This window comes from Balaenoptera musculus, chromosome 2 (assembly GCF_009873245.2).
Source record: "Balaenoptera musculus isolate JJ_BM4_2016_0621 chromosome 2, mBalMus1.pri.v3, whole genome shotgun sequence".
Classification (NCBI taxonomy): Eukaryota; Metazoa; Chordata; class Mammalia; order Artiodactyla; family Balaenopteridae; genus Balaenoptera; species Balaenoptera musculus.
Genome location: NC_045786.1, coordinates 89,897,967 through 89,924,222, shown reverse-complemented (window position 1 = coordinate 89,924,222; position 26,256 = coordinate 89,897,967). Strand labels below are relative to the sequence as shown.

At 49.0% G+C, this 26,256-nt stretch overlaps 1 protein-coding gene across 4 annotated transcripts in view; it reads left to right on the top strand.

Annotated features, from left to right (window-relative positions):
• STARD9 (StAR related lipid transfer domain containing 9) overlaps positions 1–26,256 on the top strand; it is a 130,507-nt gene that overhangs the window by 96,585 nt on the left and 7,666 nt on the right. For 2 of the 4 annotated variants that reach the window (XM_036844333.1, XM_036844331.1), the window contains 7 exons: positions 1,685–1,878; positions 2,314–2,785; positions 4,287–4,561; positions 5,062–14,347; positions 14,534–14,731; positions 15,141–15,336; positions 15,687–15,824. In XM_036844333.1, coding sequence (XP_036700228.1) covers positions 1,685–1,878; positions 2,314–2,785; positions 4,287–4,561; positions 5,062–14,347; positions 14,534–14,731; positions 15,141–15,336; positions 15,687–15,824 — 10,759 coding nt within the window. Of the gene's footprint in view, positions 1–1,684; positions 1,879–2,313; positions 2,786–4,286; positions 4,562–5,061; positions 14,348–14,533; positions 14,732–15,140; positions 15,356–15,686; positions 15,825–26,256 lie in introns of those variants that run through there. The other 2 variants (XM_036844332.1, XM_036844335.1) reach the window with 2 other exon arrangements.

Below are 26,256 nucleotides of genomic sequence, written 5' to 3'. Positions count from 1 at the left end.
ACAGAAGCAGGCAGCGCACCATTTAGCCCGCAGGCTGTAGTTCGGGGACCTCTGCTTTCATCCTGCTCTACAAAGTGGTAAACCTCCTAAGTGGAATGGACCCCTCAGAGCACACTACTCAGACGCTTTGCCATCTGCTTCTAGTGTCAGGTCACTCAGTGAATCTCCAAGCCTGAGAGCCGTGGCCTCCTGGGGCTGGAAAGAGGGCCGAGGGCAGGATAAGTGAGGCTGGATGGGGCTTTTGTGTCGGTCTCCAGCAGACCCTGACCCTTCCCAGATGCTCCCTCTCCCAGCCTGGAGCGGAGCCCCGTGCATTTGGCTCTTTTTGAAACCTGAATGACAGGGACGGAGAGGCCCTGCAGAAACAGCATGGGAGGCCCTTGCATAGAAGTCCTGTGTGACCTAGGGAGAGGTTAGCATGAGGGGAGAAGCTGTCAGTCTTCAGAGGAAGGCTCTGACTCATCCATGGTCACGCAGGAACCTGGTGGCAGAGTAAAAGCATGACTGTAATCTAGAATTTTTTTTTTTTTTTTTTTTTCGGTGGAGGTGCCAGGGATTGAGCCTGGGTCCTCATGCAAGCCAAGAGAACCTTTTTTAAAATAAATTTATTTATTTACTTTGGCTGCATTGGGTCTTTGTTGCTGTGCACGGGATTTCTCTAGTTGCGGCGAGCGGGTGCGCGGTCTTCTCACTGTGGTGGCTTCTCTTGTTGTGGAGCATGGGCTCTAAGCGTGCGGGCTTCAGTAGTTGTGCCTCGCGGGCTCTAGAGCGCAGGCTCCGTAGTTGTGGTGCACGGGCTTAGTTGCTCTACAGCATGTGGGATCTTCCCGGGCCAAGGCTCGAACCCATGTCCCCTGCATCGGCAGGCGGATTCTTAACCACTGTGCCACCAGGGAAGTCCCAAGAAAACCTGTTTAAATTTTGTATTATTGGAAAATTTTAAAAACACTACAAATAATCAACTCATGGCTAATCTTGTTTCATTTATATCCCCGACTCCTCCCCACTGGATCTAAACAAATCTTGGATAGTTTCATCAGTAAACGCGTCAGCATGTATCTCTGAAAGGTGTGGTCGAGTCTGAAGCTCTTGAACCCTCTTCCAGGGCTCGTTCACCGAGAACAGCCCTTGAGGGGAGACCAGCTCTCCCCTGGGGCTCCTGCTGCACACACAGGTTGGCGTGCATCTGAGTTCCCTCTCCTCCTCCTGCCACATCAGGAGGGTTTCTGCTTTAGGAGTGGAGGTGCAGTCGTGATCGCTGAACATGGAGGAGAGGGTGTCCATTCCCACAGTGTTTCGGAGCTTCTGCTCTAGTCACAACAGATTTTTAGCAGATACCTTTTTATTCTTTTTTAAAGGACAAAGTTTCTTGATTTAGCTAAAATGTTGTGTTTTCTAAAAACAGCCGCTTTACTTTCCAGGTTATTTTCCTTAACCAAAATGAACTTGTGTTTCTGCTAAACCCACAGTCTAAGAATATGCTAGTCTCAGGACTGTTCTTCCCTCCCGCACTGTGACATCATGAGCTGCCTGTGACACTGTGCGTGTGTGTCCCAAGTTGCCGGGAGTCCAAAGCCCTCTCCGCCCTGTTGAATGCAGGACTCCCTGGGAGGGGCTGAGGCCGTGGAGGTGTGTGCTGAGCTGGGTTTGCATTTCCCCCGGGTAACCCCGGCCCCTGTGACAGGAAGGCGCTGGGAGAGCAGAGTGGCAAGGACCACAGGCCACCGAGGGCTGGAGAGACACCCTGCGGGGCCCAGATTCAGCAGCGGCGGATGTGCTTCGTGGGGGATTTGAGGCAGCGAATCCTAGCGGGACAGATTAGAGCCAAACAGGAACGGGAACTGGACGGGACGTGTGCCAGCCAGCAGGTTAAAGACGGTAGGAGCCTGCTTCCCCTTCCCATCTCTCCACGCCGCCCCGGCCTTCTGTATTCTCTCCTTTGTTGTCTTTGTGATATGATGGAATCTTTGGTATTAGGGGTTCTCTCCCCTCTTTTAGAGACCAGAGGCTCTTACACGGGGCTGGAAGCAAGAATAAGGAAGCGACCTTCCTCACTGCCCTCATGCGCGCTTGTCCACGTTCTGCTGCCGGCCCTAGCGTGTGCCCGCTGCCCTGCTGAGGCCCGGGGCTTCGTCCACTTGCCCTGTGGTCAGGGGCCCCGGCACTCCTGCCCCAGAGGGCCATGTGGCCCTCATCCCGCCACGTCACCCTGGCCAGCTCTTCACTCTGTGCAGGTGTAGCCGTGGCCGGAGGTGCCTGAGTCCAGGGAGGGAGGACGGGCTGACCTTCTCTCAGGGTATTTTTGGTTCGCAGACCAGCAGTGGCTGCTCAGAGAAGGGACCTGGCCGGCCGGCTTGCAGCAGCAGCTGCAACAAGACCGTGTAGAAGAGAAAGAACTTGCAGCCTCTGTGCCATCTGATTCATGGTGCCAGACAGACCCTGAGACTCAGCCATCTCCCCTGGTCCAAAGCCAGAAGAGGGTGGTGCACCCGCAGCTCCTGCGGAGACTCGCGCTTCGGGTGGCGGAGCAGAACGGCCGGCAGAGAAGGGTCTCGTTCCAGCTGGAGAGGATCATCGAGAAGCCGAGGCTGCTGGAGGCCCACAGGAGACCGGAGCAGCTCAGGGCGCTGTGCTGGCTCCAGGATGACTGCCCCCGGAGGCCCACCTTCCCGGCCCCCTGCCCTGGTGCCCTGGTCCCAGGGCCTCAACGTAGAAGCAGATTGACAAGTTGCAGTTCTCTGAGCCTCCGAAGGCCCTGCAGCCGGCACTCAGCCCAGCTGTGCAGGTACAGCCAGCGGAGGCCGCCTCGGGGCACTGGCTGAGGTTTACAGCCTTGTTCCACGGGCAGCGATCTTTACTTCCTGGGGCCTCAGTTTCCTCCATCTGTGAAATGGAAAGATGTGTCTACTCTTCTCTTCCTCATCACTTTTTCTTCTGATCACTCTCTTCTTTCTCTGTAGTTGATATCTTCTAAGATTTTCCCTGCCCGCACTCTGAGGGGCAGCTCTTGCTTCTTTGATCATATCTGCTGAGGGAGAATCTCAGCTTCATTTTCCGTGTGCTCTAGACCCTGACTACCCACATATGTCTCCCTGTGTGTGTCCTGCCGCCACTCTGTCTCATATTGCCTCAAACCGCACTCTTCCTCCCCTCCCCTCCCGCCCGACCTGCTGGCTCCAGTCAGTTTCCCAGCCCACCTACCATGCTGAGCAAGTGAAACACTCTCTTTCTGACTCCTGGGTTCATTTTGGGATCCTCCTTGTTTCTTTTCTCCTTCACTCCTCACATTCAGTCAAGGTGAGGATATGTTATCTCCAGACTGCTTGGAGCAGAGGACTGTGTCTACCTCTTTATATCCTCCAGGCCTAGCGCAGGGCCTTGCCCATATTAGGTGCCCAATTAATGTCTATTACTATTATGTTTGCTTACCAATCTGGTCTTTAGAGTACTAGGTAGGCTTTTTTTTTTTTTTAAGTTTTATTATGAAAAGATTTCCAACATACACAAAGTTGAGAGAGTTGTGTACCTATCACCCACGTTCAGCAAATGTCAAGATTTACCATGCTTGCTTTGTCTCCCCTCCTTCCTTTTTCTGATGAAGCATTTTAAAGCAACTTTTAGACGTGATGTCATTTCAATCCTACATCAAGTATACACTTCTGAAAAATAAGGAGTTTTCTTATAACCACATTGTCATCACACCCAACAAAATTAAGATTAATTATTCAGTATAATCAAAAACCTAGGCCATATTCAAATTTCTCTAATTGCCTCAAAATATATATTTATAGTTAATTGAAATTAAGGTCCGATAGAATTTACACACTGCATGTGGTTGTTATGTCTTTTAAGTTTCTTTTAATCATGCTTTTTAAAAATTTCTTCATTATCGTCGATTTGTTAAAGAAAGTGGGTCAATTCTATAAAATGTGCCCCTTTATAGATCTGTCTGTTTGATTCCTTGTAGTGCCATTTAAGTTATTCTTCAGTTCCTCCTGTTGGAAGTTTTCCCTAAAGGCATGATTAGATTCAGATTCAGCTCAACCTTTTTGTAAGATAAAGAAAATGAGGAACAGAGTGTACCTGGGGCTTCTTTGAGAGCCAGGACTATAGTCTGCAGTTTCCTTATGTACCTATAGAGCTGACCCCGAAGGCTATAGGGGACAGTGACATTGGCCTAGTTTTAAACCTCTTTCAGAGCAAACTAAGTGGGACTTTATATTCCTTCTATCAGCAGGAAGTAGGGACCTCTTACTTTTCTGAGATGGCTTTCCTTGTCTCCACAGTGTTTTCCTGAATTGGGATCCCTCCACCACGTTACCGCCTATGCCTGACCCTACTGAGCAATTATCAGAGAAAACCCCATCAGAAGAGTACTTGCCCCAGGCTGCTTATTATCCCCCAAGGACAGGGCATTTCATCAAGCATGCCCTCCGTTCCTCCGGCGAGGGGCAGCTCTGCACAGCCAGGAAGGCCCTGGCCAGGAAGGGAGCCTCACCCCCTGGCACCTGCCTCACTGAGAGCTGCGAGTCTGCCGGTGTCCAGGAAATGGAGAGAGTGGGTAAGCAGCTCTGTTAGATGGTGGCCCAGAGTTTAGCAGCTAGCAAGCTAAAGCCATGGGATAAGCCGGAGGTCCTCACCCCTTCCACCCAGACCAGGAGGGCTAAGGCCACTCACCAGCAGGGTGGGGAAAAGAAGGGAACCTTGGGCCCCATGAGGCTGCTGAGGGAGCCAGTTGCGGCTCCTCACATCCCCATGGATCCAAACAGGCCACCGGGCATGGAAAGGCAGCCAAGACTTTCTGGGCAGAATCCACCCCACCTTCTCCAAGCGGGGCATCAGAGAGGCAGCAGAGGGTCCTGGCAGCTAGGGTTGAAAAGTCCTCTCGCTTGCCTCACAGCAGCCCTTTGAAGAGGCAACACAGTGCGGGGGACCCAGACACCACGGCCTCACTCACAGGTTCCAGCCCTGTAGTGGATCTTGCAAGAGAAAAAGGTGGTGATTTATCTGATGCAGATAGCAGTCACTCAGTAGATTCTCTCTCCTGTGTCTGTGCCAAAGCCCTGCTGGAGCCACGGAAGCTGGAGGAGCCCCAGGGGAAGGAGCGGGATCTCCCAGAGCCAGATGACTCCGACAGCGAAGACAGCCAAATATCTGAGGACTCGCTGGCCGAGAAGGGGTACCAAAGCCCACAGGACAGCCCAGGGCTCAGTTATCTCACCCATGGCCATGGCCACTCCAGGGCCAGAGCTCAAGCCTCTGTGAGGGGCTTCACCACACCCTCAGATAGTCGACTGTTCACCCAGACTCACAGGAGCTTTTACCTCGACAGCCTCATTGACGCTGAGGAAGAACTGGGGGACTATCGGCAAGAAGAGCCTTTCCTCCGTTCAGCTGACGAGATGCCCACGGAGACTTTCTGGCGCCTGCAGAGCTCCAGTCTGCCCGCAGGGGACCAGGAGGCAGTGTGCGGGCCTGGCCCCATCAGCCACAGAACAGGAGCCAGGCTCGATGCCACCCTGCCAGTGAGCAGTTCATGTTACCTGGAGCTCCAGCCCCGCTGTGAGCAGCCGGAGTTGGCGGTGGAGGCAAGCTCTGCAGAACAAGCCAACACTCTCCAAGACGTGCAGCTTTCAAGAGGGAGCCCTCTGGTGTCCATGGATTCCTGGTTCTCCTGTGACTCCAAGGTCAATCCCAGTAGCCCCCCAGGTTCTTTATGTCCAAGGCCTGACGTCCAGGATGTTCAGCCCTGCGGTTGGGAGAGGCCTGGATACTGGCCCAATATGGAAGAACTAAAGTCATCAGATACAGAAACAATCCTGTCCTACAGCTCCAAACTGCCCCTGGGCGGTGCTGAGCTGCCCTGCAGTGTCAGAAGTGTGTACACAGTCCCTGTTTCTGATACGACCAGGGTGTCCCTCTGGGGCTCTTATAGGCTTCTTCAGCCAGGAGCCGATGGCACCTTTCAGGCCAGAGGGGTCCCTGACGTGACCCAGCAGGGCGTCTCTGAAGCATCCAACTCTAGTGTGTCAAGCTTGTTGGCTGCCTCTGCCAGCTCATTCACTTACGTTGACAGTGCCTGTGAGAGAGACTGGGCTGCCCTTCAGCAAAAGTACCTCCTTGAACTGTCTCATCCTGTTTTGGAGGCCACAGGAGCACCCAGTCTTCCTCCTCAAGTGAAGGGAACGCCCTCGCTTGAGGAAGACTCTGGTTCCCTGACCCAAGCTTCTGGCAGGGGAGGAGATGCTCTATTGCCAATGGGTCCTGGGGTATCTAGAAGCCCGGATTTCAACAACTTTCCTATCCATCTGTCCAGAATTAGGCATTTGAGAGCTGAGAAAGGACAGGACAGTCTGCGTGTCGAAGTAGAAGGTACTTCAGATTTCTTTACAACTAGTGAGAAAGAGATGAGTCATAGTGGAACTTATTCAGCGGACGTAGAATCATCGACTTCTGGAACTACAAACGCACAGGTCTCTACAGCAGCGAACAAGACAGCGCATCCCGTGATGGAAGCATGGGGAGTCAAAGAGAGCAGCTTGGAAGAAGCCTCTCAGAGTAGCGAGAAACCTGGACTCATGACGTCCTCTGATGAATGTTTCATCCTAACGAACGCTTGTCACCATATTGTCACCATAGACACCAAAGAACCCCATTGGCCCCGAGGCTGGGCTCCTTTGAGGAAGAATAGTGCAGACCCAGGGAGGCAATTAGGTCAGAACAGCCACTGCCCCCTGCAGGAAGAGAAGGCAGACTCCCAGGAGAGCTCCAAGGAAGCTGGTAGAAGACACAGCAAGTTTTCCTTTGCCTTTCCTTCAGGTCCAGAGCTGTACCTCCACTCTGCTCCCTGGAATCCACTCCCATCTTCCCTGCAGCCACCTCCCTTGGAAACATTCTATGTGACCAAAAGCCGAGATGCCCTAACAGAAACCGCCTTGGAAATCCCGGCTTGCAGAGAAGCAAGGGCGCCCTCCCCACCTCCCAGGGAAGCATGGGGCTTTGGACACGAGCACCAAGTCCTCCAAAATGTGTATGTGAAGAATAAATTGCCAGTACTGTTACAAAACCAGAATTCCAATATTGCATCATCTCAGCAGGTCACAGCAGAGAGGCCAGTTGATCTGAACACCAAGGAAGTTTGCAGAGAAAAAGGGAAATGCCTTGGAAAGATTAAAGAAGAAAGCCATAATTCAGTTTATTTTTTTGTCACTCAGAACAGACATTTTCTTCCATCTACCAGCATAAAAGTATGTGAATTTGAAAATCAAGTTGGAATTTTAAATAAACACAGTCTTCCAATGCTCAAGCAGGGAGAAAAGGCTACTGTACAGTCCTACTGCAGTGTTTCTTCAGACAGTTCTGGGTCAAGGAATTCTCTCCTGGTGTGTGAATCTGAGACGGGTGGGGAAGAAGAGCAGCGGCAGGATGCAGTCCTCAGAGAGACCCAGGCCTTTGACATGAAGAGACGGTTTCCTTCTGGGGTCAGGTCTGATTTCATCTATAAAACCATCAATTTAGGCCTTGACAAGGACAAGATAGAGGAAGCCGCTCTTTCTTTGAAGTCCAGATCAGTACATCATAGAGTAAGCAGCCCAGAGACAGCAGCCCAGGATGAGGGTCCAACCCACAACGGGGAAAGGAGGAATGAAATTGGGCTTCTTGGAAAAGCGCTCCATCCCAAAGACGGCTCAGAAGAGTTTAAGTTTCCACAGGCAGAGTCTACATATGAAAGATTCCAGTCAGTTACATGCTTTCAGGAAAGAAACCTCGGTGAATGCAAGGTCCCTGGAAAGGTGCGAGAAACGTTAAACCCCAAAGGAGAACCTCCTGGAAAGAAATGGAGTGAAAGAGATAATAATGCTGATGAGATGGCTAGGCTAATTAGGAGTGTAATGCAGCTGGAAAATGGCATCTCGGAAATTGAATCCAAACAGAGTAAGCAGCTATGTGCTTCCCACACGCCGGGAGTCAGTAAGGAGTTTATGTTCCAGGACCAGAAGGACCAGGAGACGGCTGACCATGTGCTGAGGCCAGGCAGCTTTAGGAACCACCTGTCCTTCAAGGATCAGCCACCTTCTCCGAAATGGAAAGGTGGTGTTATCTTCAGGGACGGTGAAGCTGGGCAAATGGAGGTTAACAATAGCGTTGATCCCCGGGTACACGACATCAGGTTTGTGAAAGGGCACACCTACCCAGCTGTATTAGACAGACCCGCCAGGGACACTGGTGGTTATTTAGGGAAATTTACAGTTTGCAGAGAATGCACCAACACTTCTGCTCATCCAAGGAAAACGGAAGCTTCGGCTAGAGCTCTGCCATTGCAGCCCATGCCTGAGAGGACTTCTGAAGAGGGCGAGCTGGTGAACGCAGTGTACCCCAGACGGCTGCCCCGTGGCTTGGGAAGTCTTGAGGAGCTGGAGACTGTGAAGGGTTTTCAGGAAAGCCATTTTGCCAAACACATACGTACTTCTAAGCAAGAGGAGCCAGAAGTTCAAGGCAGAGTTGAAGAAACGGCTGTGCAAAGAGGGGGCCTACAGGAGAAAAACAAAGTGGTTTCATCAACTCAGAAACTCCCTGGCCCGTGCCAGCATTGTGTGCGCACATTTTTCAGCCAAGAGACTGGCCCATTGCCAAGCCAGCCAGAGTCCTGTATGGCTTCTCGCCGAGACCTGAGTAATGCCTTGCCCTTGAATTCAACAAGGCCGCCAAGAACCTATCTTTATGTACCTGGTACTATAGGCATCTCTTCTGTTGACTATGTGCTGGATCCCACCCTGTTGGAAATGCCCACCAGTCCCTTGGTAACTGGATCGGGGCATCAGGACCAGAGTGGAGAGCCCGGATGCCACAGCCCACGGCAGGGAGACGATAGACAGGGCTTCTCCGTGGCACACCCTGCTTGGTGTGGGTCTGTGATATCCATGGCTGTGGGATCTCGCAGTCAATCCGGTGCACCAGCGAGCATTCCCCTGGGGGCAGAGGGCAGGAGGTCAACAGGCACCGGACCGCAAGGCCACGGAGGGGACCTCAGAAGCACCTTGCTGGGCTTGGGTAGCAGGGTGGGTTCTCCTTCTGAAGCCGAGGCAGCTGTACCAAGAGGACCAGACAGAGCCAGTTCCCTGAACAGGGCCTCTAGCCCGCTTGAAAGGGCCAGCTGCCCCTTAGAAGAGGGGGACAAGCGAGGCAGGGGGGAGAGGCAGCAGGCAGAGAAGGAGGCCAAGGACCTCAGTCCTGCCAGTGGTGCTTTCTCAGCACCTGTGTCCTTGCCCAGGGTGCCTCAGCCGGAGCCATCTGCCCATCCACCCACGTGCCTGGCTGAGTTGGAGATCGGACAGGCAAAGGCCCAGGGGAAGCAGCTTCACAACGTGGTGGCTGGGGGCACAGTCCTTCCTCACGTTGAGACGCTATTAGGACCTGAATGTTCTTCAGGGGCCCCTGGCAGGCCTCAGTGTCCACAAATGGGCCAGTTAGTGTCAGCCAGGACCAGAAATGAGCGTGAAGCACGGGGATTTCATGTGGCGTCTCTCTCTGCTAAACCAGGACACCTGTCAAGTGATGAGAGGACATCTGTCCTTCAGGCCACACCCCCCTCTTCAGACAGCTGTCACCCTCTGCCCAGCACTGACACTAACACAGGGCCACGGCACCCCTCACGGACTTCCTCCCACGCTGACCCTGCTCCAGGTAAAAGTCACTGTACCGGAAAACTGAGACATTTCCTGGGAGCCAGTGAACAGTTTGTGTGTCACACTAGCTCTTCTGAAATCATAGAGAAAGAGGGAGAAGCAACCAGAACACCTTCCTCTGCTGATGCTTTGGGCTCAGACAGTCTTCCTTCTTCAGCAGCTGTGGAGGAGGACAGGAGGGTAAGGGCGGAGGAAGTAGTGGCTGCCTTACCTTCTCAGGCCCCTTTTGATGATGCTGGAGGGATTCCACATGGGCGAGGCCCGTTCGCTGCCTTGGAGGCTGCCCAGGGTGTGCTCCCTGGCTGGCAGGAGAGCAGCCCAGCCCACCAAGAACCTGGGACTCTGGACAACACATGGGGAGGAGGTCCTGGTAACTTCCTAGTGGCTGCACAAGGAGGAAAAACAACCTGTTTTGAAAGTCAGCTTGTGATCTGTGATGTTCAGAATTCTGCCAGCCTCTCATGGCCTAACCAAGACCAGGGCCAATGTCTTGAGGCTTCCACCGGCTTAGAAGAAGGGAAGGCGAATCCCAGATGGGGTGCCGTCCTGCCCAGAGCCCTGAGAGGGATTGAACCGGAAGCTCCCTCTCAGCAGCCTGTGAAGCAGGAGGGGAGTGTTGGCTCTGGGCTGGCAGAAGCCTGCAGGGCCAGTGTCGAAGGTCCCAGGCCAACTCTGTTGCCGGATCAGAGACCCGGGGGAGTTAGGGAGGAGGCCCTGCGCAGGTGCCTGCGGGAAACTTCAGACTGTGGTGTCTTTTTGGGGAGGACTGAAGACAGCAGGACCCTCAGCCCGTCCGGGGGCCAAGAAGACAGCAGATCTCATCCTTGCCGGCAACCGTGCAACCCTCAACCCGTTGCTTCCGGGGCCCTTGCCTCCCCTTCCTCCACTTCACTGTGTTACAGAGACGGTGACCTGGGCAAGGGGGCTTCCAAGGCCACCCCACACACTCGCCACCCACCCTGCGTGGTCCCCCTCAGGGCCTGGGGAGTGGAGGGAGGAGAGGGCCATGGCGGGGAACCTGATGTGCTCTGGGCACATGGCCTTGAGCCCAAAAGCATTAATGTGGAGTTGGGGCCAGCAGACGGCAGCACCCCGGAGACCTCTGCTGCTGCTCTCCTGCCTCCAGCTCAGGGCTGCAGCTCCCCTTCCGCCCCTGATGTGAGGACAAGTCCCCTCAGCCCCTGGGTTGCTGACGGAAGCTCCAGGTCAGTAGGGGATCCTGAGAAAAAGGCTGCCGAGAAGAAAGTCAGCACCGAGCTTGAGGCTCCCCCTTTCCACGCAGGCAGGTGCTCTGAGCCACCTGGGAGGTTTCAGGACAGCTCCGCTGGTGGCCGGAGTGCACAGGGCTCTCAAACCAAGCCAGAACCACCTGCAACAGCTGGGGGACGACACAGCCTGAATTTAAGTGAAGGGTGTGTTGAGAGTGAGCCGCCGGTGGAACCACAACCTGGATGTTTGGGAAATGCCATCAGATGCCTTCCAGAAAAGCCGCAACTTTCCGCGGAGTCCAGGGATCATAGTGGCTTGGATCCCCAGGCCCAACTGGTAGCAGAGTTACAGCGCATCTCCAGTCCCCAGGTTGACAGCCCCCGGGAGGAGGAAGAGCAGCAGAGAGACCAGGCTTCAGGTGGCCGAGAGGACGCTGCCTGGGGCAGGAGCCCCCCAAGTGCTGATGAAGGTGGCTCAGGCAGCTGTCAGATTAGAGGTGCAGGCAGAGAGGACGCGGCTGTGGCCAGGCCCCCTGCAGCCTTCAGAGACTCAGCCACTGTCCCCTTGGGGCAAAGCACAGCATGTTGGCCTGTGGCCCAGGGCCCCGGGCAGCCCTCTTCTGGCGGGGAGCAGCCGGCACCCCGCCGCCAGTGCTCACTTCCTGTGATCGCCATCGTCTCTGGCCCCAAACACTCTAGACCGCAGTTCTCTGTGGTCAGCTCTCCCCGGTCTCTTCAGGAGCTAAGCCTGAGCGTGGAGCCTCCTTCCCCGACAGATGAGGATATACAGGAGCCTAGCAGATTGTGGACCCCACATCCCAGAGGCTCTTCCTCAGGAAAGTCTGCGGCAAGAACGTCTCTGAAAGCTGAGGGCTGCGATCAGGAAGACTCCTCTGACTCGGACGGCATCGCTGCTGATCCCAGGCCCCTGCCATCCACACCCGCTCCTTACCCGGCGACTTCAGCTCTCTCATGCATGCCGACCCCTGCTCTCATGGCTGCTTGGCCATTTGGTACTCCGGAACAGGCGCAGCCGGGAAAGCCAGAGAGACTGGGTGGCCAGGCCCGGCCAGAGGCGCAGCGCTCTGAGGCGGGCGGAGGAGCCCTGCTTTTTAGCCCCAGCGCCATCGATCCCTGCGTCCTGCCCGGGCGTCCCGAGGGGCCTGCGCGTGTTGGCTGGAAGCAGTATGTGTTTGGTGGTGCAGCTGATGTCTCCTGTGGCTCCACACCCCAGGGCCTGACACCGTCCGACGTGGACCGGTGCTCCCGCGAGGACGACGGCCTAGACGACCAGGGCTCCCCGGTCTACTCGCACCGCAGCACCTTGGCCAGTGCCCAAGGCCTGTCGAGCACATGCAGCCACGTTGAAAGTGCCCGCTGTTCCCGTGAGGTCTGGGGAGTCTGGGGTTCCTCGTTTGCCCTGGGGAGCCCCCACGTCCTGATCAGCTCTGAAGGGGCAGCCCCCCCTAAGGGTCCTGGCGAGAGAGGTGGGTTCCCGGGCACCCCTGATGAGGCAGTCTGTCTGAGGAGGGAGCCCCCCTTGGCTGGAGGAAGTGCTGCGGGCCCGGTGGATGAGATTATGCTGCTGTACCCATCAGAGGCGGGCGGCCCTGTGGGTGTGTCCAGGATGAACACCTTGGAGCAGGGCACCCAGACCCTGGGCTGCAGGTCCCGCTGGAGCTACGCTGACCATTCCTCTGCTCAGTCGGATCTGGCCTCTTGGGCCAGTATGCACGACCTGTCTGTCCGCCTCTCGCAGCTCCTGCACAGCACCTCGGAGCTGTTGGGGAGTCTCCCCCAGCCAAGTGTGGCCAAAAAGGAGCGGAATGCCAAGAGGGAGGCCCCGGGTGAGGTGCCCCAGGCCCTGAGGATGGACGGCTGTACTCAGACCACCATGGATGAGGGCATCCAGACTGACCCGGCCTCACCACCTCTGCATCTCCAGGCCCCAGAGGCCAACCCTCAGAAAGTCAATGCGGTCCTTGAAAGGCTGGGCTCAGATCTTTCCATCACGTCTCAGGAAAAGGGAGATGTCCCAGGGACGCTTAAGAAGAGAGGGGCAGAGGGGACTGCACGGAAAACAGCAGGGCCCCAAGATCTTGAGGAAGGAAACACCCTCTGCAGGCCCCGGAGCGCCCCCGTACCCTCATCCCACTTGAGTTTTCAGAAAGTCCCCTCTGGGCAGAACCTGCCTCCTCTGAGCCCCCAGGCTTCTCCGGATGCCCCCCTGCCTCCCAGCCTGGCTGGTGGCAGCCCCGGCCGCAGCCTCAGTGCATCTCCCTCCCCAGGGCCCTGCCCCCACGCTGTGGAGCCTGTGGAGGAGCCCGGGGTGCAGAAGGAGCGGGGCCCCACGAGCGCCTTGCGGGTGGACAGGGCCTCCTCCCCGATCCTCACGCTTAGCGCCAGCACCCAAGGGTCAGGGCGCCCCTCAGGCGCTTTGTCTCTCTCGGCCCCCTCAGCTCATTCCCTTGAAGGCTGCCAGAAGCTCGTCTCCCGCCCAAGCCTTCCCCTCGGCGCCCCGAGGCCTGCAGTGGGTAATTATTCTCAAACCCCTGATGAGTCAGGTAGCTCTCAGAGAATGGAGGCCCTGTGCGGAGAAGGTAGCAGTCCCTTAGAAGGGGGTGACCACAGGTGCTCCCTTGGGCTGAGCTCCCGAGGCCACCCAGAGCAGAGCGCGAAGCCCCAAGTCTGTCGCGTGGAGCAGGCCCCGCAGCAGCGTCAGCCCAGGACCACCACCGGGGCCCAAGGCAGACTGTCACCTCCACCACCGGGAAGCAGGAGCCGGCGGCTGGCTGATGGCTTTGTGCCTGAGGACGTGGCCTCCCTAGAGCGCGGCCCACTGGGCAGTAGGGGGCTGAGCCGATGGCAGTGCAGGACAGAGGACGGGGGTGAGGGCTCAGCATCTCCAGAGGAGCCACGGCCCGCTCTGGACATTTCCTCTTTGTGGGGAGGCCTCCGGCGCCGCCGCCCCTGCCCTTTCTTTGAGTTGGCTTATCCCTCAGGGCTCCGGGGTTGCATCTTGGGCCCGACTGAGGCCTGCCAGCCGGAGGGGCCGCTGCGCCCCAGTTCCCAGATGTGCACGGCCCCTGAGCCCCGGCACCATGGTCTGAGGGACCTCCCGGTGTATAACAAATCCAGCGATTGGTGTGGGGGTCAGGACGGCTCCCCTGGGGCGCTGGGTGTGATGGATTTGCTGGGGACCAGATGTGATTGCAGCTCAGGAGAGCAGGGACAGAGGCCCCCACGACCTCCCGAGGACCAGAGCCAGGCGCCCGAGTGGTCCCAGAGGGAGCAGATCCCCCTGCGAGTTGGGGCCCAGACCCTCTCCCTCAGCGTGGAACTCACGGAAGCAAAACTGCACCACGGCTTCGGGGAGGCAGACGCCCTGCTGCAGATGCTGCAGAGCGGGACGGGGGAGGCACTCGCTGCCCAAGAGGAGGAGCCGTATGCCCGGTAAGGACCCAGCCTGGAGTGGGGAGGCGAAGGCTGGGCGGAGAGGGGAGGGAACCGAGACGGCTGACAGCCGGCTGTTCCTCCTCCCGGCTCAGCTCTGGGACCTTCCGGGGGTCAGAGATAGGTCTGGAGATGGAGAAGGGCAGTCAGGGTCAGGTTCAGTGCCTCACTCACGTTCTTTCTCAGGCCAGAATGCACCACACACAGCCTCCGGAGGGAACGGGCTGAACGACTTCAGAACTTCCGCCGGACGCGAAGCCTCAGCCCCCAGAAACAACTGAGCTTCCCATCCAACCGGGATCTCCCCACCTGGGCCTTTGACTTGCCCAGCAGGCGCCGAGAATACCTGCAGCAGCTGAGGAAGGATGTTGTGGAGACCACCAGGTATGGTGGACCCGGAACCCTGTGGGGAGCAGGCTCTGTGTGGGGCGAGTGTGGGGAGCAGGGCCTGGATTTGAGCGTCCTGGACACCGGAGGCTGCAGCTTCCTTTGCCAGGAGCGATTCCAGGAGTGGGTCCTACGTGACTGTGGACAGTCGGAGGCGGCTGTGGAGACTGAGGCAAAGGGAAAGAGGAGGGTGTGGGAGGGAGCAGCGGACGGGGTGGGGGTGGATAGAGGAGCCATGCTCTGTAAGACTGCAGGCCTGAGCCTCAGGGTGTTTGTAAGACCACACCCGAAGGCCCTGGGGGCAGAGAGAGGATGGGTCCTTCAGGAAGGTGGTGTTGAGCGGGTCTGGGCCATGGCCCACTCACCATGTTAGAAGGCATCTCTCCAACCCTCTGATCTTCCCCAGGAGCCCAGGATCAGCGTCAAGGTCTCCTCACCCACCCTCTGACATAGAGCTGATGCTACGAGAATACCAGCGGGCCCGTGAGGAGGCCAAGGTGGAGATTGCCCGGGCCCGGGCCCGACTGCGGGAGCAGACTGAACAGGAAAAGCTGCGAATCCGCCAGCAGATCGTCTCCCAGCTGCTGCGGGTGGGGAGTGGGGCAAGCCTCTGATTTCAGGGTAGGCTCGGAGCCCGGGGCAGACCAGGGCTGCCTCTGAGTCTTGGGACGTAGAATTTGGAGGAGGGCGTCGGGCCCCTGGTGCCAGCTCAAAGCTGCTTCACTCTCTATTTTCATGCCATCCTCATCAGACCAGCTGCTGTCCCTGGGCCAGAGTTTGGGAGGAGGCGGCTTGGGTATATAGTTGGGGTGGGGATGGGGGAGGCATGAGGTATGAGGCTGAGATAGGAGGCAGTGGGAGGTGATGGGAACTGGGGAGGTGAGAAGGGGCGAAAGTGAGGGTGGGAAGTGAGGGTGCCTGAAGCTGGTTGACAGTAATCTGTCCTTCCCAGGAAGAAGAAAAGCTACATACCCTGGCCGCCTCCAGCTCTTGGTGCACCAGCTCCAACGGAAGCCTCTCCTCTGGTGTCACCTCTGGCTACAATAGCAGCCCGGTCTTGCCAGGCCAGCTCCAGTCCCCAGACAGTGTGGTGAGTAGGCAAATGCAAGCATGAATCGGGCCGGGAGTGCCGTGGCAAGAGTTCGGGAGGAAGTTCTGCCTCCTGGAGGCCACTGCTGACATGAGCCCTTCTCCTGTATGATGGCCTTTGTCTTCCCTGTGGTTTTTGTCTCCCATGTTCTCCATGTTTTCAGTCTTTTGCTGTTGTAAACAGTGCTTTGTGCATGTATCATTTCATACATGTGCACATATATCTGTGGGGTAAATTCCCAGAAGTGGACTTGTACAAAGATATGGGCATTTGAAACTGATAGGTATTGGCAGGCTTCCCCTCACAGATGTCCTGCTTTATACTCCCCCCAACCCGACCAGCAGGGGAAGAGAGTGCATCTCCCCCCACACCCTCACCAACATGTTACCAAATGTTTGGACTTTTGCTGGGCGGTCTGTTCATATCCTTTGCTCATTTATCTCCTTTTTTTTTCCTTACCAGTTTCTAGGAGTTCTTTATATATTAGCAAGATAGCCCTTTGCCTGATAGGAATTAGAAAATTTTTCCCCTAGTTTTTCATTCTATTTTGGCTTTGCTTCTTGTGTTTGGAGCCATTCAGAAAGTTTTATCAGTTTTCCTTTTATAGTGTCTATGTTCTGACTCACAATTAGAAATACATTCTCCATTCCAAAGTTATAAATAATTTTTCCTGTAGTTTCTTCTAGAACTTGTGTGGCTTTATTTTTCATATATAAGTCTTTGCTCCGTTTGGAATGCATATATAGTGTGAGGTGTGGATCCAACTTTATTCTTCCCTACGGTTATCTAGTTAACCCTGTCGTGCTTGTTCCCTACGGTTATCTAGTTAACCCTGTCGTGCTTGTTAGATAGTTCATCTAGACAGTTCCTCTTTGTCTCACCAGTTTAAGATGTCGACTTTTCTTGTACCAAGGTTTATAATATATTCTCCTACTCATTACTCTTCTTTTTTTTAGATTATCATTATCTTTTACTGGAATACAGTTGATTTACAATGTTGCGTTAATTTCTGCTGTGTAGCAAAGTGATTCAGTTATACATATATGTACATTCCTTTTTTTATATGCTTTTTCATTATGGTTTATCATAGAATATTGAATACAGTTCCCTGTGCTATACAGTAGGACCTTGTTGTTCCCATTATTCTTCTTTTTCTGACCCTGTAGCGTATTCTTTTTTTAATTTAGTTTTTATTTTATATTGGGGTATAGTTGATTTACAATGTTGTGTTAGTTTCAGGTGTACAGCAAAGTGGTTCAGTTATACATATCATTCTTTTTCAGATTCTTTTCCCATATAAGTTATTACAGAATATTGAGTAGAGTCCCCTGTGCTATACGACAGGTGCTTGTTGATTATCTATTTTATATATAGTAGTGTGTGTATGTTAATCCCAACCTCCTACTTTATCCTTCCCCCCTGCCCCACCTTTCCCCTTTGGTAAACATAAGTTTGTTTTCAAAGTCTGGGAGTCTCTTTCTGTTTTGTAAATAAGTTCATTTGTATCATCTTTTTGGATTGCACACATAAGTGATATCATATGATATTTTTCTTTCTCTGGCTGACTTACTTCACTTAGTATGATAATCTCTAGGTCCATCCGTATTGCTGAAAATGGCATTATTTCATTCTTTTTTATGGCTGAGTAATATTCCATTGTTTATATGTACCACATCTTCTTGATCCATTCATCTGTTGATGGACATTTAGGTTGCTTCCATGTCTTGGCTATTGTAAATAGTGCTGCAATGAACATTGGGGTATGTGTATATTTTCAAATTATGGTTTTCTCCAGATATATGCCCAGGAGTGGGATTGCTGGATCATATGGTAGTTCTATTTTTAGTTTTTTAAAGAACCTCCATACTGTTCTCCATAGTGGTTGTACCAATTTACATCCCCACCAACAATGTAGGAGGGTTCCTTTTTCTCCATACCTTCTCCAGCATTTGTTATTCATAGACTTTTGAATAATGGCCATTCTGACTGGTGGGAGGTGATACCTCCTTGTAGTTTTGATTTGCATTTCTCTAATAATTATCTATATTGAACATCTTTTCATGTGCTTTATGGCCATCTGTATGTCTTCTTTGGAGAAATGTCTGTTTAGATCTTCTGCCCATTTTTTGATTGGGTTGTTTGTTTTTTTGATATTGAGCTGCGTGAGCTGTTTGTATATTTTGAAGGTTAATCCCTTCTCAGTCTCTTTCTTTGCAAATATTTTCTCCCATTCTGTGGATTTTCTTTTCGTTTCTTATGGTTTCCTTTGCTGTGCAAAAGCTTTTAAGTTTAATTAGCTACCATGTGTTTATTTTTGTTTCTATTTTCATTACTCTGGGAGGTGGGTCCAAAAAGATATTGCTGCAGTTTATGTCAAAGAGTGTTCTGCCTGTGTCTTCCTCTAAGAGTTTTATAGTATCCAGTCTTAAATTTAGGTCTTTAATTCGCTTTGATTTATTTTTGTGTATGGTGTTAGAGAATGTTCTAATTTCATTATTTTACCTATAGCTCTCCAGTTTTTCCAGCACCACTTATTGAAGAGACTGTCTTTTCTCCACTGTATATTCTTGCCTCCTTTGTCGTAGATTAATTGACCACAGGTGCATGGTGTTTTTTTTGTTTTGTTTTGTTTTTATTAATCAGTCATCAATTTTATACACATCACTGTATACATGTTAATCCCAATCGCCCAGTTCAGCACACCACCATCCCCACCCCACCACAGTTTTCCCCCTTGGTGTCCATACGTTTGTTCTCTACATCTATGTCTCAACTTCTGCCCTGCAACCCGGTTCATCTGTACCATTTTTCTAGTTTCCACATACATGTGTTAATATACGATATTTGTTTTTCTCTTTCTGACTTACTTCACTCTGTATGACAGTCTCTGGATCCATCCACATCTCAACAAATGACTCAATTTCGTTCTTTTTTATGGCTGAGTAATATTCCATTGTATATGTGTACCACAACTTCTTTATCCATTCGTCAGTCAATGGGCATTTAGGTTGCTTCCATGACCTGGCTATTGTAAATAGTGCTGCAGTGAACGTTGGGGTGCATATGTCTCTTTGAATTACGGTTTTCTCTGGGTATATGCCCAGTAGTGGGATTGCTGGGTCATATGGTAATTCTATTTTTAGTTTTTTAAGGAACCTCCGTATTGTTCTCCATAGTGGCTGTATCAATTTACATTCCCACCAACAGTGCAAGAGGGTTCCCTTTTCTCCACACCCTCTGCAGCATTTGTTGTTTGTAGATTTTCTGATGATGCCTATTCTAACTGGTGTGAGGTGATACCTCATTGTAGTTTTGATTTGCATTTCTCTAATAATTAGTGATGTTGAGCAGCTTTTCATGGGCTTCTTGGCCATATGTATGTCTTCTTTGGAGAAATGTCTATTTAGGTCTTCTGCCCATTTTTGGATGGGGTTGTTTGTTTCTTTAATATTGAGCTGCATGAGCTGTTTATATATTTTGGAGATTAATCCTTTGTCCGTTGATTCGTTTGCAAATATTTTCTCCCATTCTGAGGGTTGTCTTTTCGTCTTGTTTATGGTTTCCTTTGCTGTGCAAAAGCTTTGAAGTTTCATTAGGTCCCATTTGTTTATTTTTGTTTTTATTTCCATTACTCTAGGAGGTGGATCAAAAAAGATCTTGCTGTGATTTATGTCAAAGAGTGTTCTTCCTATGTTTTCCTCTAAGAGTTTTATAGTGTCCAGTCTTACCTTTAGGTCTCTAATCCATTTTGAGTTTATTTTTGTGTATGGTGTTAGGGAGTATTCTAATTTCATTCTTTTACATGGAGCTGTCCAGTTTTCCCAGTACCACTTATTGAAGAGACTGTCTTTTCTCCATTGTATATCTTTGCCTTCTTTGCCATAGATTAGTTGACCATAGGTGCGTGGGTTTATCTCTGGGCTTTCTATCTTGTTCCATTGATCTATGTTTCTGTTTTTGTGCCAGTACCATATTGTCTTGATTACTGTAGCTTTGTAGTATAGTCTGAAGTCAGGGAGTCTGATTCCTCCAGCTCCGTTTTTTTCCCTCAAGAATGCTTTGGCTGTTCGGGGTCTTTTGTGTCTCCATACAAATTTTAAGATGATTTGTTCTAGTTCTGTAAAAAATGCCATTGGTAATTTGATAGGGATTGCATTGAATCTGTAGATTGCTTTGGGTAGTATAGTCATTTTCACAATATTGATTCTTTCAAGCCAAGAACATGGTATATCTCTCCATCTGTTGGTATCATCTTTAATTTCTTTCAACAGTGTCTTATAGTTTTCTGCATACAGGTCTTTTGTCTCCCTAGGTAGGTTTATTCCTAGGTATTTTATTCTTTTTGTTGCAATGGTAAATGGGAGTGTTTCCATAATTTCTCTTTCAGATTTTTCATCATTAGTGTATAGGAATGCAAGAGACTTCTGTGCATTAATTTTGTATCCTGCAACTTTACCAAATTCATTAATTAGCTCTAGTAGCTTTCTGGTGGCAGTTTTAGGATTCTCTATGTATAGTATCATGTCATCTGCAAGCAGTGACAGTTTTACTTCTTCTTTTCCAATTTGGATTCCTTTTATTTCTTTTTCTTCTCTGACTGCCGTGGCTAGGACTTCCAAAACTATGTTGAATAATAGTGGTGAGAGTGGACATCCTTGTCTTGTTCCTGATCTTAGAGGAAATGCTTTCACTTTTTCACCATTGAGAATGATGTTTGCTGTGGGTTTGTCGTATATGGCCTTTATTATGTTGAGGTAGGTTCCCTCTATGCCCACTTTCTGGAGAGTTTTTATCATAAATGGGTGTTGAGTTTTGTCAGAAGCTTTTTCTGCATCTATTAAGATGATCATATGGTTTTTATTCTTCAGTTTGTTAATATGGTGTATCACATTGATTGATTTGCATATATTGAAGAATCCTTGCATCCCTGGGATAAATCCCACTTGATCATGGTGTATGATCCTTTTAATGTGTTGTTGGATTCTGTTTGCTAGTATTTTGTTGAGGATTTTTGCATCTATATTCATCAGTGATATTGGTCGGTAATTTTCTTTTTTTGTAGTATCTTTGTCTGGTTTTGGTATCAGGGTGATGGTGGCCTCATAGAATGAGTTTGGGAGTGTTCCTTCCTCTGCAATTTTTTGGAAGAGCTTGAGAAGGATGGGTGTTAGCTCTTCTCTAAATGTTTGATAGAATTCACCTGTGAAGCCATCTGGTCCTGGACTTTTGTTTGTTGGAAGATTTTAAATCACAGTTTCAATTTCATTACTTGTGATTGGTCTGTTCATATTTTCTGTTTCTTCCTGATTCAGTCTTGGAAGGTTATACCTTTCTAAGAATTTGTCCATTTCTTCCAGGTTGTCCATTTTATTGGCATAGAGTTGCTTGTAGTAGTATCTTAGGATGCTTTGTATTTCTGTGGTGTCTGTTGTAACTTCTCCTTTTTCATTTCTGATTTTATTGATTTGAGTCCTCTCCCTCTTTTTCTTGATGAGTCTGGCTAATGGCTTATCAATTTTGTTTATCTTCTCAAAGAACCAGCTCTTAGCTTTATTGATCTTTGCTATTGTTTTCTTTGTTTCTATTTCATTTATTTCTGCTCTGATCTTTATGATTTCTTTCCTTCTGCTAACTTTGGGTTTTGTTTGTTCTTCTTTCTCTAGTTTCTTTAGGTGTAAGGTTAGATTGTTTACTTGAGATTTTTCTTGTTTCTTGAGGTAGGCTTGTATAGCTATAAACTTCCCTCTTAGAACTGCTTTTGCTGCATCCCATAGGTTTTGGGTCGTCATGTTTTCATTGTCATTTGTCTCTAGGTATTTTTTGATTTCCTCTTTGATTTCTTCAGTGATCTCTTGGTTATTTAGTAACATATTGTTTAGCCTCCATGTGTTTGTGTTTTTTACGTTTTATTCCCTGTAATTCATTTCTAATCTCATAGCGTTGTGGTCAGAAAAGATGCTTGATGTGATTTCAATTTTCTTAAATTTACTGAGGCTTGATTTGTGACCCAAGATGTGATCTATCCTGAAGAATGTTCCGTGCGCACTTGAGAAGAAAGTGTAATCTGCTGTTTTTGGATGGAATGTCCTATAAATATCGATTAAATCTATCTGGTCTATTGTGTCATTTAAAGCTTCTGTTTCCTTATTTATTTTCTGTTTGGATGATCTGTCCATTGGTGTAAGTGAGGTGTTAAAGTCCCCCACTATTGTGTTACTGTCGATTTCCTCTTTTATAGCTGTTAGCAGCTGCCTTATGTATTGAGGTGCTCCTATGTTGGGTGCATATATATTTATAATTGTTATATCTTCTTCTTGGATTGATCCCTTGATCATTATGTAGTGTCCTTCCTTGTCTCTTGTAACATTCTTTATTTTAAAGTCTATTTTATCTGATATGAGTATAGCTACTCCAGCTTTCTTTTTATTTCCATTTGCATGGAATATCTTTTTCCATCCCCTCACTTTCAGTCTGTATGTGTCCCTAGGTCTAAAGTGGGTCTCTTGTAGACAGCATATATATGGGTCTTGTTTTTGTATCCATTCAGCAAGCCTGTGTGTTTTGGTTGGAGCATTTAATCCATTCACGTTTAAGGTAATTATCGATATGTATGTTCCTATGACCATTTTCTTAATTGTTTTGGGTTTGTTTTTGTAGGTCCTTTTCTTCTCTTGTGTTTCCCACTTAGAGAAGTTCCTTTAGCATTTGTTGTAGAGCTGGTTTGGTGGTGCTGAATTCTCTTAGCTTTTGCTTGTCTGTAAAGCTTTTGATTTCTCCATCGAATGTGAATGAGATCCTTGCTGGGTAGAGTAATCTTGGTTGTAGGTTCTTCCCTTTCATCACTTTAAGTATATCATGCCATTCCCTTCTGGCTTGTAGAGTTTCTGCTGAGAAATCAGCTGTTAACCTTATGGGAGTTCCCTTGTATGTTATTTGTCGTTTTTCCCTTGCTGCTTTCAATAATTTTTCTTTGTTTTTAATTTTTGCCAATTTGATTACTATGTGTCTCGGCGTGTTTCTCCTTGGGTTTATGCTGTGTGGGACTCACTGAGCTTCCTGGATTTGGGTGGCTGTTTCCTTTCCCGTGTTAAGGAAGTTTTCGACTATAATCTCTTCAAATATTTTCTCTGGTCCTTTCTCTCTCTCTTCTCCTTCTGGGACCCCTATAATGCGAATGTTGTTGCGTTTAGTGTTGTCCCAGAGGTCTCTTAGGCTCTAACAGTTACAGTGACAATGTCTTTGGTTTCATTTCTTTTCATTCTTTTTTCTTTATTCTGTTCCGCAGCAGTGAGTTCTACCATTCTGTGTTCCAGATCACTTATCCATTCTTCTGCCTCAGTTATTCTGCTATTGATTCCTTCTAGTGTAGTTTTCATTTCAGTTATTGTATTGTTCATCTCTGTTTGTTTGTTCTTTAATTCTTCTAGGTCTTTGTTAATCATTTCTTGCATCTTCTCAATCTTTGCCTCCATTCTTATTCCGAGGTCCTGGATCATCTTCACTATCATTATTCTGAATTCCTTTTCTGGAAGGTTGCCTATCTCCACTTCATTTAGTTGTTTTTCTGGGGTTTTTTCTTGTTCCTTCATCTGGTATATAGCCCTCTGCCTTTTCATCTTGTCTATCTTTCTGTGAATGTGGTTTTTGTTCCACGGGCTGCAGGATTGTAGTTTTTCTTGCTTCTGCTGTCTGCCCTCTGGTGGTAGAGGCTTTATGGGAGGCTCTGGTTGGTGCATGGGTTTATTTCTGGGCTTTCTCTCCTGTTTCATTGATCTATATTTATTTTTGTGCCAGTACTGTACTGTTTTGATTAGTGTAGCTTTGTAGTATAGTTTGAAGTCAGGGAGCCCGATTCTTCCAATTCAGTTTTTCTTTCTCAGGATTGCTTTGGCAATTTGGGGTCTTTTATGTTTCCATACAAATTTTAAAATTTCTTGTTCTAGTTCTGTGAAAAATGCCATTGGTAATTTGATAGGGATTGCATTGAACTTGTAGATTACCTTGGGTAGTATAGTCATTTTGACAGTATTGATTCTTCCAAGAACATGGTATATCTTTCCATCTGTTTGTGTCATCTTCGATTTCTTTCATCAGCATCTTATAGTTTTCGGAGTACAGGTCTTTTGCCTCCTTAGGTAGGTATATTCCTAGGTATTTTATTCTTTTTGTTGCGGTGGTAAATGGGAGTGTTTCCTTAATTTCTCTTTATGATCTTTTGTTGTTAGTGTATAGAAATGCAACAGATTTCCATGTATTAATTTTGTATCCTGCAACGTTACCAAATTCATCGATGAACTCTAGTAGTTTTTTGGTAGCATCTTTAGGATTTTCTATGTATAGTAACATGTCATCTGCAAACTGTGACAGTTTTACTTCTTCCTTTCCAATTTGGATTCCTTTTATTTCTTTTTCTTCTCTGATTGCCATGGCTAGGACTTCCAAAACTATGTTGAGTAAGAGTGGCGAGAGTGGACATCCTTGTCTTGTTCCTGATCTTAGAGGAAGTGCTTTCAGCTTTTCACCATTGATTATGATGTTAGCTGTGGGTTTGTCATATATGGCCTTTATTATGTTGAGGTAGGTTCCCTCTATGCCCACTTTCTGGAGAGTTTTTATCATAAATGGGGTTGAATTTTGTCAAAAGCTTTTTCTGCATCTATTGAGATGATAATATGGTTTTTACTCTTTAAGTTGTTAATGTGGTATATCACACTGATTGATTTGTAGATATTGAAAAATCCTTGCATCCCTGGGGTAAATCCCACTTGATCATGGTGTATGATCCTTTTACAATTCTATTGTTGGATTCAGTGTGCTAGTATTTGTTGAGGATTTTTGCGTCTATGTTCATCAGTGATATTGGCCTGTAATTTTCTTTTTTTGTGTTGTCTTTGGTTTCGGTATCAGGGTGATGGTGGCCTCATAGAATGAGTTTGGGAATGTTCCTTCCTCTGCAATTGTTTAGAATAGTGTCAGAAGGATAGGTGTTAATTCTTCTCTAAACGTTTGATAGAATTCGTCTGTGAAGCCATCTGGTCCTGGACTTCTGTTTGTTGGGAGTTTTTTAATCCCAGTTTCAATTTCAGTAATTGTGATTGGTCTGCTCATATTTTCTGTTTCTTCCTGGTTCAGTCTTGGAAGATTGTACCTTTCTAAGAATTTGTCCGTTTCTTCTAGGTTGTCCATTTTACTGGCATATAGTTCCTTGTAGTAGTCTCTTATGATCCTTTGTATTTCTCTGGAGTTAGTTGTAACTTCTTTTTTTTTAATCAATTAATTTGTTTTTGGCTGCATTGGGTCTTCATTGCTGTGCTGCACGTGGGCTTTCTCTAGTCGTGGGAAGTGGGGGGGCTACTCTTCGTTGTGGTGTGTGGGCTTCTCATTGCGGTGGCTACTCTTGTTGCGGAGCACAGGCTCTAGGTGCGCGGGCTCAGTAGTTGTGGCTCAGGCTCTAGAGCGCAGGCTCAGTAGTCGTGGTACACAGGCTTAGCTGCTCCACGGCATGTGGGATCTTCCCAGACCAGGGCTCAAACCTGTGTCCCCTGCATTGGCAGGTGGATTCTTAACCACTGCACCACCAGGGAAGTCCCTTTAACTTGTTTTTCATTTCTAATTTTATTGATTTGAACCTTTTCCCTTTTTTACTTGATGAGTCCGGCTAAATGTTTATCATTTTTGTTTATCTTTTCAAAGAACCAGCTTTTAGTTTCATTGATCTTTTCTATTGTTTTCTTCATCTCTATTTCATTTATTTCTGCTCTCATCTTTATGATTTCTTTCCTTCTACTAACTTTGGGTTTTGTTTGTTCTTCTTTCTCTCGTTGCTTTAGGTGTAAGGTTAGGTTGTTTATTTGAGATTTTTCTTGTTTCCTGAGGTAAGATTGTATGGCTATAAACATCCCTCTTCCTTGGCATTCCTTGGCTTGAAACTGTATCACTCCAACCTTTGCCTTTGGCATCACGTGGCTTCTCCCTGTGTGTCTCTGTGTCCCTGTGTCTTCGTGTGGCCTTCTTATAAGGACACCAGTCATTGGATGTATGGCCCACTCTAATCCAGTGGGACCTCATCGTAACTTGATTGCATCTGCAAAGACCTTATTTCCAAATAAAGTTACATTTACAGACAGCAGGAGTTAGGACTTCAACATATCATTTTTGGAGGACAATAACTCACCCCACAACAAGGGTTCATCCACTTGTAGCATGTATCAGAATTTCATTCCTTTTTATGGCTAATAATATCACATTGTGTGACTATCACATTTATTTGTCCATCAGTTGATGGACATTTAGTTTGTTTCCACTTTTTGCCTATTATGAATAATGCTCCTGTGAACATTGATGTACAAGTTTTTGTGTGGACGTGTTTTCACTTCTCTTGGGTTTTACCTAGGAGTTGGACTGAGATCATAGGGTAACTCTGTTTCAAAGT